A 16856-nucleotide genomic window follows, 5' to 3' on the forward strand; every position below is an offset into this window, starting at 1 on the left:
TTATCCTAGCCACATGTTGGCTTAACACGCCCCCGCAAGATGGGGGATCCGTCGGAGACTCCAATCTTAGACCGAAGCTGGAGGAACTGGCGACTACCAAGCGGCTTGATAAGTAGATCAGCAAGCTGAGCAGAAAACGGGACATGCTGCACAACCAGCGTACCATTAGCGACCAAATCCCGAACAAAGAAGTAATCTAGTGCCAGATGTTTCATGGGTGAGTGAAAAACAGGATTTTTACAAACGTATGTGGCGCTGAGGTTGTTACAAAATATCACCGGCGGTTTAACCAAACTCAACCTGAGTTCGAACAACAGATGCTTAACCCAAAGTACTTCAGCTGCTGCACTCGCCATGGCACGATATTCAGCATTTGTCGATGAGCGAGAGACAGACTTCTGACGAACGAATTTCCAGGAAACGAGATTACCACCTAGATACACTAAGTACGTGGTAGTGGACCGGCTGGCAGTGGTGCAGCCTCCCCAATCAGAATCAGTAAACACACGCAGCGACAATGGTTGTCCAACCCGGAGGAACAAGCCATGACAGACGGTTCCTTTGAAATAACGAAGTAGCCGCTTAGCAGCCTGCCAGTGATGTTTCGTCGGCGCCTGCATGAACTGCAACAGCCGATTAACCGCAAACGTCATATCCAGACGCGTAATCACCAAATACTGTAAGGGTCTAAGGAGGCGTTGAAACTGAGTAACATCAGTCAAAGTATATATTGTTTAATACTAATTTATTTTAATGAGTACAAAAAATATATAAGATGACATGGAATTGCAATATCAATTTTATGGCTGTCAGCACTCAACAACACATCATCAATGGTGCTGGCCGAGTAGTTTGCTTTTGGGGCTGAACCCCTCCGTCTCTATTAAAAAGAACAAAAAGAAAACACATCATTAATGATGTTAATGTTTTTTACTGGAAGCGAATGGTAAGTGGGGAGCCTATTTTATAAGAGTAAATCTTATGTGACTATATAAGAAAGAGTATTTTGTTTTAGGAAAAAGGGTTAAATTCACCCTTAAGTCAAACGTATAGTGTAATTGAGCATTCTAAGTATAAAGAAAAACAAATTTCCGTTCAAATTCCTTAAACTGGTTAAAATATTCAATTGAATTTTAAATTAACCTGTGTAGCATGTTTTTGTTTTTTGTGTTGACATGTGTCTCTTTTTTTTTTTTTTTTTTTTTTTTAGTTTTTATATTTTTTTAAAAAATATTTGACTTCTTTTTTTAATTAATACAACCAAAATTGTCTACAATGACACCCATGGCCATCTGATGAGATAGCCATAGCCGTTTCAAAAATTTAATTTTTTTTTTTAGACTGTCATGGTTGTCTTCTTTCTCAAACAATGGTGGATGTATGATGACAACCACGACTATCTACAATAACATCCATAGTCATTAAGTGACAGAGCCATGGCTATCCTCTTTCGTAGACAACAGTGGCTGTCCGGCAACCGCCATAAATGTTTATAATGACGACGACCATGCCCATCTAAAAGACATTCAATTTCTTTAGACAACCATAGATGTTTTCTTTCACAGATAGTGGTGGCCGCTTAGTGACAGCCACAACTATTTACAATGCATGTGGTTGTATTAATTTTAAAAATAGAATTCAAAATTTTAAAATATTAAAAAAAAGAAAAACAAAAAGTAAGAAAAAAACTATTAAAAAAATTTGAGACACGTGTCAAAGCCCGAAGCCACCAACCTTCTAAACATATTAACCCCACAAAAAACCTAATTCATGGGCATCCGTTTTGAGTTTTTTACACTTTTGGTATCACGACTATGATGTCACTAACAACTTTGATCTACGACATTTAAAATTTTTAGAATTGGTCCACGACTATGACTTTCTTAGCAAATTTGATCCTTTCGGTGTATTTTTCGTTCTATTTTTGCCAGAAAATTTTACTCCACATTTTAACATGGGTAAAAGAAAGTCATTTTACTCCACATTTTGGCAAATTTACTCCCATGCTAAAATAGGAGTAAAATTTTTCTGCAAAATTAAATGAAAAATGCACCGAAATGACCAAATTTGCTAAGAAAGTCATAGTCATTAACTAATTCTACAAATTTTAAAAGTCATGGATTAAAATTGTTAGTGACACCATAATCTTGAAACTAAAAGTGTAAAAATCTCCATCCGTTTTTCTTCTATCTCTTTCCTTCTCTCTCCACCTCACACTCTCTCCCTCTACCCAAGGAAAACACCTACCCCAAAAACTCTATTGTAATTGTTTTTAGCAGGTGTTAAGTATTTACAAACAATACAAGTACACTTCTTGTATATGTGTTACCAAATTAGATCATGTGTACAAGTAGTAAGTGTAAAAACAGAGTACATTCAGACACATTATTCTCAAACATTGATTGAAGGACTCTATTGTATACCCAAAAAAAAAAAAAAATAATAATAAAACTCAATGAATAGAGTGCACTTCTCCATAGATGATGTCCATGTCCATTTGTGATTACTTTTATTATTATGTTCATGGTTATTAGTAATTTGAAAATTAGCATCTTGTATCCATTATATGTTACTCCCTTCGTCCCATTTTATGTGTCTGATTCAATTAATGAGACTTGACAAAAGTTATTTTAATATTATTATATAAAAGAGTTAATTTTCAAAATGGTCTTCCGACTATGGCCTTTTATCAAGAGTAAATACCAAAAATGGTCCCTCGACTATAGCTAAATTCACAAATTGGTCCTCGACTTTCAATTTCAACCAATTAAGTCCTTAACTTTGTAATTTTAACACAATTTGGTCCTCTGTCTATTTGACCGTTTGTTGACTGTGATTTTTGAGGATATATATGTAATTTCATGGTCCATCGTCGGTTTTTTAAGGTTCCGGTTGCATTTTCAGACTGCACTATTACATTTGAATCCACTGCCGAAAGCAATCTACTAAATTCGGTCGCCTTTCTTCATCCTCCCTTTGGATTCAATGTAGTTGAGTTCGAACCAGAGCGAAGAAGACGACGTGTTTCCGAACCGGTGCAACGTCATCCTGGAGGCTTCCACATGCTCCGACGAGAGCTGAAGGTTCTTCTGGAGATTGTCGATCACGGTCAACGAACGGTCAAATAGATGGAGGACCAAATCGTGTCAAAATTGCAAGGACTTAATTGGTTGAAATTGAAAATCGAGGACCAATTTGTGAATTTAGCTATAGTCGAGGGACCATTTTGGGTATTTACACTTTTATCAAATTAGTCCCTTGACTTTTAATTTCCCCAAAGTGGTACTTTTGAATTTTAAGCCAAAATGGTCATCTGTTAGCTTTGGCGTTACGTTGGTGTTAAAATGAAAGGTAAAATTAGAAATTTAGGTTTTGCACTCCAATTTAAAGTAATTTGTGATTCCTTTTAGCAATCTGCGCACATATTTCTTCAATTTATGTTTTTGCTCTCTTAAATCTGCAATCAAAATGTGGGATAATCAACTAGAATGCCATAAATCTTTGACTTGGAAAGTTTGTGGATGAAGTTGAAGATGAACTTTGTACGGCATGGCAATATATGTACCGTTTTGAAAATTGAGAGGTAACATTTACACCACTAATAATTTACTAATTTAGGAGTGACATTAATAATTAGCATATTATGGAGGGGGCATAAATTACAATTTTCTATTATTATTATTATTATTATTATTATTATTATTTTGATATAATAATTTCTTATTTGATTGAGTAAAAAAAAAAATATAAATACATTAAATCATTAACACAAAATTTCCTTAATCTATACTCTATACTATATATAAAAACAAAATCCTGATATTTAACTTCCCGCCCAATTCCTAAAACATCTCTTTTCAGATAAAAATATATTATTTTCTACTTTCCTATTCGTACTATAATTCTAGGTTAAAATTTATATTTTAATATTATAAAATAGTGTAATACAATTCTATTCTAATCTATAATATATATAAAAAACAAAATCCTGAACTTTAACCTCCCGTCCAATTCCTAAAAAATAACTCTTTCTATTAAAATATATTGTTTTATGTTTTCCTATCCGTTGTATAATCTATACTATTATTAAAAACAAAATTCTCCTTTATTGCAATTCCGTTCAAACACTTCCGCCCAAATAATAGAAAATAAATAATAATAATAATAATAATAATAATAATAATAATAATAATAATAATAAGTAATACTTTTTAAGTAATTTTTGTTTCCTTTTGTATAATAATCGGTACTACTTATTAAGGAATAATAATAGTTAGTCAATTAGGGAATAATAATACTCATTAAAGAATAATAATAATAATCATTCAATAAAAAACATAATCAGTAATACTTATTAAGGAATAATAATCATTAAATAAAAAAATAATCAGTACTACTTAAGGAATAAAAATAGTTACTCAATTTGGGAATAATAATACTCATTAAATAATAATAATAATAATAATAATAATAATAATAATAATAATAATCATTCAATAAAAAACATAATCAGTAATACTTATTAAGGAATAATAATCATCAGCCGATTAGGAAATAATAATACATATTAATGAATAATAATAATCATTCAGTAGAAAAGAAATAATAATCAGTAATACATATTAATGAATAATAATAATCATTCAATTAGAAAATATCTAAAAACATAATAAGTGTGAATGAAAGTTATACCCCTGATTTATGTCCGTTTTTTCGGTTAAGTTTTTTTTTTTTTGTACATTATGCTATAAAGGTTGTACATTAAAATATTTTGGACAAACATACCCCTATCGTTATAACTTCCGTTATCTTTTCCACTATTGTTACCATGCACATGCATCCACCATATATTTTCTTATCTTCTTCATTAATAATAATATATACACATTATATATTTGAGTTATATGTTAATTATTACATAAAATATAAATATCAAATTTATAAAAATGATTTACATTATTATTATTATTTAAAATAATTTAAATATCTAAAATCTAGATAAATTTAAAATTTTAATATAATGTATTAATATTTGGCACCTATTTTTTGCGCATCTCGCATAAAAAATACTAATATAATAATACGTATTAAGGAATAATAATAATCATTCAATAGAAAAAATAATAATAATCAGTAATACATATTACAGAATAATAATAATAAGTCAATTAGGGAATAATAATACTTATTAAGGAATAAATAATCATTCAATATAAAAAATAAATAATACTTATTAAGTGATTTTCGTTTTCTTTTGTATAATAATAATCAGTAATACTTATTAAGGAATTCATAATAATTAATTAATTAAGAAATAATAATAATCATTCAATAGAAAAGGAATAATAATTGATAATAGTTCTTTAAGGAATAATAATCATTAGTCATTATGGAATTAAAATCCCATGTCCCCCTGAGATTTTAATTCTTGAGAAAAAAATAGTGATGAGTCAAAATTACCCCTTTTTTTTTTAACTTAAAATTAATGTCTAACAACAATAATGGACATTTTTGACTTTATACTACTTATTCCCCTTCAATTCCCATGTATACCAAATATTGGAATTGAAATTTCCAATAATTCTATTCCTGTCAACCAAACACTGGAATTTAAATTCTCACTTTATCCTAGTAATTCAACTCCCATGGAATTACAATTTCTTTCCCACATATATAATTCCCCCCTCCAACCAAACGCCCTGTTAGGGAATACCAATACTTTTTTTTTGAATACCAATACTTATTATTAAGGAATAATAATAATCACTCAATAGAAAATAAATAATAATATATCAGTAATACTTAAGGAATAATAATAATCAGCCAATTAGGAAATTATAATACTTATTAAGGAATAATAATAATCATTCAATAGAAAAAGAATAATAATCACTAACACTTATTAAGGAATATAATAATCAATAATATTTCCCTTTTTTCATTTTTAGTCAATTAGGGATCCTTTTCCGTTTTATTTTCTATAGACAGGGCGTTTGGTTGGAGGGGGGAAATTATGTGGGAAAGGAATTGTAATTCCATGGGAGGTGATTTACTGGGAATAAAGTGGAATTTAAATTCCAGAGTTTGGTTGATAGGAATAGAATTACTGGGAATTTTAATTCCAATGTTTGGTATACATGGGAATTGAAAGGGAATAAGTAGTATAAAGTCAAAAATGTTCATTATTGTTGTTAGACATTAATTTTAGGTTAAAAAATGAAGGGGTAGTTTTGACTCATCACTATTTTTTTTTGCCAGGAATTAAAATCCCAGGGGGGACATGGGATTTTAATTCCATGAAAATTGGGGAATTGCAATTCCATAGAATTGCAATTCCCTCCAACCAAACTACGGAATTTAATGGCCTTTGGAATTAGGTGGGAATTAAGTGGGAAGGGAATTTAAAATCCCTCCAACCAAACGCCCTGTAATAATCTGTAATTGGACAATTATTTGCTGGAATTCAATAAAGGATAATATCTATTAGAAAACTTAATCGGTTGCACTATATAATATTTGTTGTTATAATTTATATAATTGTATATTGATCCAAATATTTTTTAAATATTATAACAAATCCATTTCGTGCAACGTACGGGTAAAAATACGAGTGTCATTAACAAAGTAGAAAAAGTTGAATAAAGTGATAATATTGGACAGAGCTCTCACAGAAGTTCATGCAACTTTCATTAAATAATATTGGACAGCGGTTTGGAGGTATTGGCCTTGTTTGGCGGATCCGCCATTTACCAAAGATCCATTTACCAAACAAGCTCTTGACAGTGGACCTCCTTTTCGCGGTGGTCATCACCTTGGCTGTTGGCAAATTATGCTGTGCATCCGTATGCACCATGCAAAAACGACGTCGTTTTAATAAAACGCGCGTCTCTCCTTAAAAAAAAAAAAAAAAAAAAAAATCAGGTTCGATTCCCAGCAACAACATATGAACTAAAATTTCATAATCGATGAACTATAATTCCATAATCTAATCTATGAACTAAAAATTCCAGAATGAATGAACTAAAATTCCATAATCTATAAACTAAAATTTCAGAATCGATGAACTACAATTCCATAATCGATGAACTATAATTCCAGAATGAATGAACAATATAATGTTGTTGCTGGGAATCGAACCTGGATTTTTTTTAAAGGGGAGACGCGCGTTTTTAAATAAAACGTCGTCGTTTTAGCATCCGTATGCACAGCATAACTATTGTTGGCTATATATATATATATATATATATATATATATATATATATATATATATATATATATATATATATATATATATATATATATATATATATATATATATATATATATATATGCATATATTCATCCATCTGAAAATCAACACATTCTTATAAACAATTAAGAAGCATACATAATTCTCATTTAGATTAGAAGATCAGATATGGAGGGAGTGATTGAAGTCCCAAAAGTGAAGCTTAACTCCGGCCATGAAATGCCTGTTTTAGCCATGGGAACTGGGTTTCACTCATTTCCCCACCAGGACGAGTTGGTATCATCTCTGATTCATGCCATTGAGATCGGCTACCGTCACTTTGACACCGCCGCCGCCTACGGCTCCGAGGAGGCCCTCGGCCGTGCGGTGGCCGCTGCAATCCAACGCGGCCTTGTTTCCGGCCGCGACCAACTCTTCATCACTTCTAAGCTTTGGATCACCGAAACGGACCGTCATCTTGTCCTTCCGGCACTCAAGAGATCGCTGGGGTATGTACTTTTTGCTTTTGAAGCTTTTCATTAATTAATATTAAGGTTGCATTTGAATGTTATGTTACATAATATTTAATCCTATGTTATTTGAAGAGTTCTACTACATCTACTCCTAAAAGGTGGAGTGTGGATGTAATGATTTAATAAATATCTGGATTTGAATTGTCAATGGGAGAAGATCTAAGTCTTTGGATTGACTTATTCTTCTCACAATCCTCAATAGTAGGAGGTGAGGACTCTTTCGGTTTAGGATTTAAACATATAATAGATACATTAACTTTTTTGCCCATAAAAGCAAAATTTTCTTACCCCTAAGGGCTGTAACACCCTAACCCGATGATAGCACAGTATCTCATACACCTATTAGGTGGGAGGACCAATGTCTGGTATCCAGAAGAGCTCACCACATTGGTGTAACTCGGCTGCCAGGGTTCAATCTGTATCTTTGTTCACCACATTGGTCTTTCAACTTTTAAATTTTAACCAGTAGAGTTGTGGTTAACTTGGATCACAAATGGTAACAATTTGAATGTCGAAAGACCAAGAGTGGTCAATTAGAAAGTTTAGAACTAAACGTGACAAAACACTATACTCGGAAGATCCCAGATGATATTAACTCTTTCTTGTAATATGTAGGAGGTTGGGACTAGATTATGTGGATTTATATTTAGTTCATTGGCCACTAAGAATGAAGGATGCCAAAGAGAGCTTGGAGATTAAAACAGAAAACATCATTCCTTTTGACATGAAAGGGACATGGGAAGGGATGGAAGAGTGTCACAACTTGGGCTTGGCTAAGTCCATTGGTGTGTCTAACTTCACTTCCACTAAGATTTCTAAACTCCTCCAGAATGCTACCATTCCTCCTGCTGTTAATCAGGTATTTATTTATTTATTTGGAATAGGCAAAAGGTAATATTTAATGGATTAAGACTTGAAAAATGATACTTTTTCCCTCTGAATTATATGTTATTCTTTCACCCTGAATTATTGATGTAGTCATATTAGCTCCTCAATTCTTTTAAAAGTGGTGATTTTCTCTTCCTTTTGTTAAACGGATATTTTTTCCCTTAAAAATAAGGGCAATGTAGGTATAGCATTTTATTTATTTTTATTTTCTAACAAATTACTACTTATGTGAGAATCAGAATTAAAAAAAAAAAAAAACAATATTTGCAAATATTATGATTACATGTATTTTTTATGCGGGATGCGCAAAAAATAGGTGTCCAATATTAGTACTTTATATTAAAATTTTAAATTTATTTAGATTTTAGATATTTAAATTATTGTAAATAATAATAATGTAAAATATTTTTATAAATTTGATATTTATATTTTAGGAAATAACTAATATATAACCCAAATATATAATGTGTATATTATTATTATTATTATTATTATTATTATTATTATTATTATTATTATTATTATTATTATTGAAGAATATAAGAAAATATATGGTGGATGCATGTGCATAGTAACAATAGTGGAAAAGATAATGGAAGTTATAACGGTAGGGGTATGTTTGTCGAAAATACTATATAGTACAACTTTTATAGCATAATGTATCTAAAAAAAAAACTTAACGAAAAACACAGGCATAAATGAAGGGTATAACCTTCATTCACACTAATTATGTTTTTAGATAAATTTAAGCTAATGCTAGTAACATAATTAAGACTTAAACACATAATTCATTAATGCTAAATTAGCATTAATGAAATATTTGTGTTTAACTCTTAATTTTGTTACTAGCTAGCATTAGTTTAAAATTATAATTATAATATTTGTAAATAGTATTTGTTTTTATTTTTTATTTTTTGCATTTATTTTGATTATCACATAGAAAAAATAAATGAAATATTTATTTTGTCATTATTTTTAAGGATAAAAATGTTCATTTTACATGCATAAAAGGGGGGAAATCGCAACCTTTAAAATAATTGAGGAGACTGATGTGAATATATGAATAATTCAACCGATAAAAACACTATAAACGTATAATTCAATGAAAAAATGTCATTTTCCCTAAAAAAAATTGTGTAGAAAAACTCTTACCGATTGCCCATTTTATTGGTATAGAAAACAAATCAAAGTGAATGTACTATATATTTTTGGCAGGTAGAGATGAGTGTTACATGGCAGCAAGGAGGCCTATTAAAGTTCTGCGGAGAAAAAGGAATTCATGTTAGCGCATGGAGTCCTCTAGGGAATTTAGGTGCTGGCTTTTGGGGCTCCCATGGGATATTGGAAATCCCCCTACTTAAGGATATTGCACAAGCTAAGCACCACACCGTTGCGCAGGTAAATACTTCTTAATCTTGAGTATGTTAGATACTTACATCTAAATATACTATAACGATATTGAATAGAATCTACCAGAAACCTAACCCTGTAGTAATGGGAGCGGAAGTAATGTGGATCTTGTTGTGTTATCTAGACCTACAGAGTGCGTGTTAACTATTTTGTGTTGTTGTTCTGAGCAGTATGACTACCATAACTTATGGTGCTATATAAATATATAATGCATGTTCTGTATCCCATAAATACAGACTTATATATAGGCATAGAGGTGAAATACAGACTAGCCCTAGATGTCCAGTCCAACCAAACTATTTAATGGGCCTAGTCCACTCACACCACATAATTAAGGTCCACAATATATAATATATTATAGGGAAAAATCTTACCGAGTATATATATATATATATATATATATATATATATATATATATATATATATATATATAAACATAAATATAAACATAAATATACAATCCAACTATCAACTTAGTCTTTTGGTTGAGATGTGAGATATGCTTTAATTCTCAATATCATTTCTATGGAATATATATAATATATTATTTATATAATTTTGATATTTTTAAACCTCAATAATATATATATACCCTTGGGGTGTAGGTCGCGTTGAGATGGGTATATCAACAAGGAGCAAGTGTGATTGTGAGGAGTTTTAACAAAGAAAGGATGAAGGAAAACCTTCATATCTTTGATGATGAGTGTGAACTGAATGATGAAGAAATTGTTAAGATTGAACAACTACCACAGTGCAGAGGATTTAAAGGAGAGCTGTTTGTTCATTCAAATGGACCATACAAATCTGTTGAGGAATTGTGGGATGGGGATATATAATTAAGCAACTATGATTGGAAGATATATATTATGTTGATGAGTGTGCTAATAATTAAGTTGGAGTACATCAACTTTCATCATATCATTATTGATATTCTAAGAAAGCTAGCTTGTATTCTCAACTTTTATTTTCAATGTCTTAAATAAAGAGATTATGATTTTGTTGGGAACAAAAGTTGGAGCTAAATAGCAATTAAGATTTTCGTTTTTTTCCATGCTTTTATTATGTATTTGTTGTAAATTAAGGTGTTTCAATTCCTTGCATGAATCGTTGTCTCGTTCTCGTTTCATGAGTGCAATAGATATAATGGTATGTAATAAAGTAAGGGAGAAGACAAGCAATAGAGAGAGGTGTTGGAGAATTATTTAAGCTGTAACAATGCCAACGAGAAGTTTGAACAGGAAGGTGGTGTGCTACGACGGAACACCAGGAATTTGAAGTGCTACGACGGAACACCAGGAATTTGAAATAGATAGGAACAGAACTCTGTGCCGTGTTTATAAAAACACTACCTTAAAAGCGTTAATTGCCGGTGACGAGGCCGGAACGCTCTCAACCGGTAAACACAGTATATTATGCTCGGACTTTGGAAAAGAAGAGAAGCTCTTAATCTACCGGTTTTTAATTGATCGTCTGGTGCTAGTGGGATGGTGGTGGAGGCGGTGCTGGTGGCGGTAGCGGCGACGATGGTGGCGGTGGTGGTGGTGGTGGTGGTGGTGATGTTGGTGGCAGTGCTGGTGGTAGTAGCGGCGACGACGGCGGTGACAATAGTGATGGTGGTAGCGGTGGTGGAATAGGAAATAAATTTAATTGGGGGGTAAAATAGGAAGTAGAAACTGTAGGCTATTCCTGAGAACTCGGGAATAGCCTAATACTAGGGGGGCCCAGGAATCTCTATTCACCTTGCAAGGGGAATAGGTCATTCCTGGGAATACAAGTGGTTACTAAACAGAGGAATGTGCCTATTACTGGGAATGCTATGCCATTTCAGGCCTATTCCGTGAACCAAATAACCCATTACAGGCTGTTTGGTTGGAGAGGGGGAATTACGTGGGAAAGGAATTGCAATTCCATGAGAGATGAATTACTGGGAATAAAGTGGGAATTTAAATTCCAGTGTTTGGTTTACGGGAATAGAATTACTGAGAATTTCAATTCCAATGTTTGGTATACATGAGAATTGAAAGGGAATAAGTAGTATAAAGTCTAAAATGTCTATTGTTGTTGTTAGGCATTAATTTTAAGTTACAAAAGGGAGGGGTAGTTTTGACTCATCACTGTCTTTTTTTCTTCCTAAAATCCCAGGAATTAAAATACCAGGGGGGACACGGAATTTTAATTCCATGAAAATGGGGGAATTGCAATTCCTTTCAACCAAACAAGGAAATTTTGTGGCCTTTGGAATTAGGTGGGAATTAAGTGGGAAGGAAATTTAAATTCCCTTCAACCAAACGCCCTGTTAGAGTTTGAACAATTTAGGTTATTTCACTCAAAATAATGTTATTTTGAATGAAATAATTCTCTAAAAACAAAACAAAACAAAAAAAAAAAAAAAGCAATAAACAATAGCTAATCCGTCGACTAGGCGGCCGCCTAGACCACCAATTATGGTGATACGCTAGGTGACCGGCTGGCCACCTAGCTCCTAAGCGCGATTTTTGCAACACTATCCAATCCCAAAAAAAAAAAAAAAAAACATTAATAAAAGTGAAAGAAGGTGTGTACCCTATAATTGTGATATCAAGTTAGGCAACAAACCACTACCCTAAGCCATCAATGCAACACTTAATTAATAAGTTTTACCACAAACAATGTTTCTGGAATTAGAAAATCAATGATTTTTCTTAAAATATATTCATATAAACATGTTTTGTTTCATGTATACACAATTTATTCCTTCAAGTTACAAACAAAGAAAAACAACATCAAGTTATTATCACCAAAAGGCCAAATCAAGAATCCGAAAAAGAATAATAATACAATGAAGTTAATTAATTCTTAAAATTCATCATGGGAAGATGGGGATGATGAGAAAGGTGGAAATTCAATCTTGGAACCACATCTTCCTCCACGTGGCAGAATTGGGCAGTCAATGAAATTTTCTGCAGAAGAGTCCACACAAAGGTAAACCTGGTACACCTGGCGGTTCCCCATTGGATCAACATTGCACTCTATGAATGGACTGAACCCAACTCCTTCCTCAATCGCACTTTTTATTTCCTCTATTGTGTAATGTTCTCCCTCCCGAGGTTCAATTCCTATAACAAAACAATATTGGGTTATTATATGGTATTTATTAATTAATGCACATTATATTGCACTACCCCTAATAATGTAAATCATTATATCATGAATCATGGTCTGCTCAGTAATGTGGACTGCAAACATAAGGTACAGAAAAATCAATATTTTAGTTTCTCAATTGTTTTCGAACTATTAATGTTGCCTGTAGTTTTCAATTCCAATTAATTTGATCATTGAATTGTTTAAAATTTCGTCAATTAAATTATTTTTAGTGATTAAATTGACGAAATTTTAAAAATATGAAAATCACCAATTTGATCCCTGAAATGGTTTAATTGACGAAATTTTAAACAATTCGATGATTGAATTGGTTGAAATTGAAAACTAGAGACTACATTGACAGTTGGGAAATAATTGAGGGACCAAAATGTTGATTAACTCCATAAGGTACATTTTTAATATATTGAATGTACATTATTTGTGTATTGTAGATTCATTATTTGAAGGTACATTACTTGAGTATTAAAGGTTCATTATTTGGTAGTATACCAAGTAATGAACATTCAGTATTCAAATAATGTACGTTCAGTGTATTAAAATGTATTTTATATTTTTATGTCAGTGGTCCATCTTACAATGTGGACCTTGGTCCACAGTGTAATTTGCCTAATAATGTAGGATTAGATGTTGGGTGGAGGCCGGTAAATGGTCAAGTCCAACAATTGATAGCTGGGGAATCGTTGGGCGGAGTATGGTAAAGGGTCAAGTCTAGCACCCTATCTCTCGAAAATATGCTGGTGAAATAAAGTTGTGCCTTCGTTATGAGATATAGTTTTTGGCTTAGTGGTATTGGAAATAGGATTATTGAGATGATATTGAAGGGTATATAAGGAGATGACATATATGTATATACCTGCATTCTTAAGGTTTTGGAGAAGATTTGCTTTAGTTTTGAATTGGAGAGCTTTTTGGAAATAGTCATGTTGGTTAAGGCCAGAACATGTTCCATGTTTCTCCCATTCATGGCTCCAAAACCTTACGCCGTCGCTGCTTGGGCAGGCAAGTGACGGCCAATCTCTCTCCATTCTGCTTATCAGATCTGAGACCTGCACATATATACCAATCACTTCAACATTAATTACCTAACTAATTAGTTTTAATTAATTAATAGTTTAACACATTTAAGATGCATCATATCACAATTGCCTGCAATATATACACTATACAACAAATGTTAAGATGTCTAGTTCGCACCTGCTCAGGACACCTCATGGCTTGACCAAAAAAAAAAAAAAATGTTAAGATGCTTGAGTGTGTGAATATATATTAAGCAATCATTCTCACGCATCGCTTCTGCCGTTACTAATGAAAGTCTTGTTTAGTAACATAGTTAGCTTAATTATCAGTCATTTTTGATTTATTTGACAACTATTAGTTGTTTGACTTGGTTAACAGTCAATACAAGTGTTTGATTATTAATTAGTTTTTTGTAACAACTTATTGCTCCAAAGCGCTAAAATTCAAAAAGCTGCTAAAAACACTTTTTTCGAACAATTTTTTTTTTTAGAAAATCATTTTGCATGTAATAAGCTATTAGCTAACAACTAATTTACCAAACATCTTTCTACAACCAGCTAATGCTATCAACTAGTCAAGCCCACTAACTCAATCAGCTAACAGTTATTTACCAAACACACTCGAAATGACATCATGTATTGTTGGGCAGAGGCCAATGAAGGGTCAAGTCCAGCTTCAGGTGGCTAGCTAGGAGAATTATTTGACAAAAGCTTGAATGGTCAAGTCAAACACCTTGACTCTTAAAAATGTGACAATATAAAAATTAAAGTTGCGTCTTCACTACAAGCAATAGCTTTTGGTGTAATATAATAGTAAGCATTTGATCTTAACATGTTACTAGTGCTAATTTATCATAATAAAGGTGAAATGACATCACACGTGAATTGTGGACAAACTATATTTAGTTATTTACTAAGGCAATATAATCTTTTTTATTGACCTTACTTTTGTCAAAATTCCTTTAAATTGTATAACATTTTTTTCGGTTAAGGAGTTACGTTGATGATTGAATTTGTAACTTTATCTATTGGCTTAGTGTCAATATCAAGCTTTTTCTTAATAAAACTGTCCTTTTACATATATCTTAGGACGGAGATGAAAATTAAATAATGTATGCTATTTTTCTTAAAGTCACAGATTAATTAATGACACTTGATTACGAAATAGTTAAATAGTTGTTGAAATTTAGTACTTCTCAAATATATATTGTATTTTATTTTTTTTTGGGTGGTTGAGCATTAGATTGCGTATGTAGAATTAGTCAGATATATTGTTGGAGAGGAAAACAATAGCATGAAGTCAAGATAATTAATGGCCGGCCATAGTGTCTAACAAACAAAACTGACCAGTTAGGCTTAGATATCATTGGCTAGCAAAAATAATGTCTATCGCAATAAACATAAATGTGCAATTCAACTATTAGCTTAATTTTTTAATTGAAACTGAACACATACTTTAATTTGGTATTAGAGTCAACATCATATCAAAGGTCATATGGTTCAATTCACGGGTTACTTGGAACCCGTCAAAAGTAACCGACTCGCACACGTGAGGGGCAGCGTCACCTAATAAAAAGAGACTATGATTCACGTGTTACTTAGAGCCCGTTAGAAATAGTCGGCTCGCACATGGCACACGTGAGAGGGCGGTGTCACCCTATCAAAGGAAATTGTGGTCTACGCGTTGCTTAGAGACTGTGGTTTACGTGTTTCTTAGAGCCCGTCAGAAGTAGTGGGCTCGTAAAACTATCAGCTTAGGCTTTGAATTACTAAATTTTAATCTATAGTAAGATAAATTGTTACCACTTACCAGTGATTCGTCCAAAGAGCTTTGACGATCACAGTTTTGAGGCCATTTGCCACTAAGGTAGTTAGGCCAGAGGCCGTGGATGCTGAAATCCTCCGCAGGTTTTCCGGTGGTCGGATAACAACAACTCCGTCTCGTATCGCAGTATGATGCCGGCCACTATACAACATAAACAAATTAATAATAATTTTTTTTTTCATATATTATGACTACAATTGCATTTAAAACTAAAACATCATAGATTTTTTATTAAATATTTAACAAGACCAGCTTAAGTACAACTCTCGTATATATGAAAAAAAAATAATTAATATGACCAGCACGCTGTCCATTAATTAGGTCGGTCCAGTATAAACAAGGATTAATCTGAGTATGGAGTTGAAAATCTAAAATACATACACGATACATACATACCTGTTGAACAAAGTAGAAGAAATCAAAGTGTTGTGAAGCAGACAAGACCACCAGACATTGTAGAACCAAAAGCTTGATCAACGTTGTTGATTTCTTCATGTTTCTTTTCCAACTTTCTTTAAGGTGTGGGGATTGCTAATTCAATTATAAGATGATATATCCATATATATAGTAAGCATTTGCTTCATGTGGTTGGTTCCCTATCAATTTCTTTAAGGGATATGCCATGATGCTTTTACGTAAACCTATAATTTTTATTGTAATTAATATTGTACGGATCGGAGTATATATCGAAATTTTATAGGGTGCCATACTTCAAAAACAATTTATGCTTTGTGACCTTAGGGTGGATGTATTTGACAGGCTAACTTTTTCTTTAAATGAGTTGCGTTATTATATCCAAGAAAAAAAATAATT

At 32.2% G+C, this 16856-nt stretch overlaps 2 protein-coding genes across 2 annotated transcripts; one reads left to right on the plus strand and one right to left on the minus strand.

Annotated features, from left to right (window-relative positions):
* Positions 1-7374: 7374 nt before the first annotated feature.
* Positions 7375-10976, plus strand: LOC109160921 (methylecgonone reductase-like). The gene is made up of 4 exons (XM_019309183.1): positions 7375-7738; positions 8378-8621; positions 9866-10048; positions 10667-10976. Exons 1-4 carry the CDS (start codon positions 7419-7421, stop codon positions 10895-10897), a joined length of 978 nt encoding a protein of 325 aa, XP_019164728.1. The 5' UTR covers positions 7375-7418; the 3' UTR covers positions 10898-10976.
* A 1749-nt stretch (positions 10977-12725) lies between these two features.
* Positions 12726-16622, minus strand: LOC109161144 (intracellular ribonuclease LX-like). The gene is made up of 4 exons (XM_019309494.1): positions 16440-16622; positions 16029-16184; positions 14056-14248; positions 12726-13156 (listed from the first exon to the last, which is right to left on the minus strand). Exons 1-4 carry the CDS (start codon positions 16536-16538, stop codon positions 12897-12899), a joined length of 708 nt encoding a protein of 235 aa, XP_019165039.1. The 5' UTR covers positions 16539-16622; the 3' UTR covers positions 12726-12896.
* Positions 16623-16856: the final 234 nt, after the last annotated feature.

This window comes from Ipomoea nil, unplaced genomic scaffold, assembly GCF_001879475.1.
Source record: "Ipomoea nil cultivar Tokyo-kokei standard unplaced genomic scaffold, Asagao_1.1 scaffold2921, whole genome shotgun sequence".
In the NCBI taxonomy this organism is placed as follows: domain Eukaryota; kingdom Viridiplantae; phylum Streptophyta; class Magnoliopsida; order Solanales; family Convolvulaceae; genus Ipomoea; species Ipomoea nil.

Excerpts from the sequence above, each read along its gene's own strand:
- LOC109160921 (XM_019309183.1), top strand. The coding sequence starts at position 7,419 with ATGGAGGGAGTGATTGAAGTCCCAAAAGTGAAGCTTAACTCCGGCCAT. Across the intron at positions 8,622-9,865 it reads TTCCTCCTGCTGTTAATCAG|GTAGAGATGAGTGTTACATG; the intron begins GTATTTATTTAT and ends TATTTTTGGCAG. Across the intron at positions 10,049-10,666 it reads AGCACCACACCGTTGCGCAG|GTCGCGTTGAGATGGGTATA; the intron begins GTAAATACTTCT and ends CTTGGGGTGTAG.
- LOC109161144 (XM_019309494.1), bottom strand. The coding sequence starts at position 16,538 with ATGAAGAAATCAACAACGTTGATCAAGCTTTTGGTTCTACAATGTCTG. Across the intron at positions 16,185-16,439 it reads TCTTCTACTTTGTTCAACAG|TGGCCGGCATCATACTGCGA; the intron begins GTATGTATGTAT and ends TATGTTGTATAG. Across the intron at positions 14,249-16,028 it reads GCTCTTTGGACGAATCACTG|GTCTCAGATCTGATAAGCAG; the intron begins GTAAGTGGTAAC and ends ATATATGTGCAG.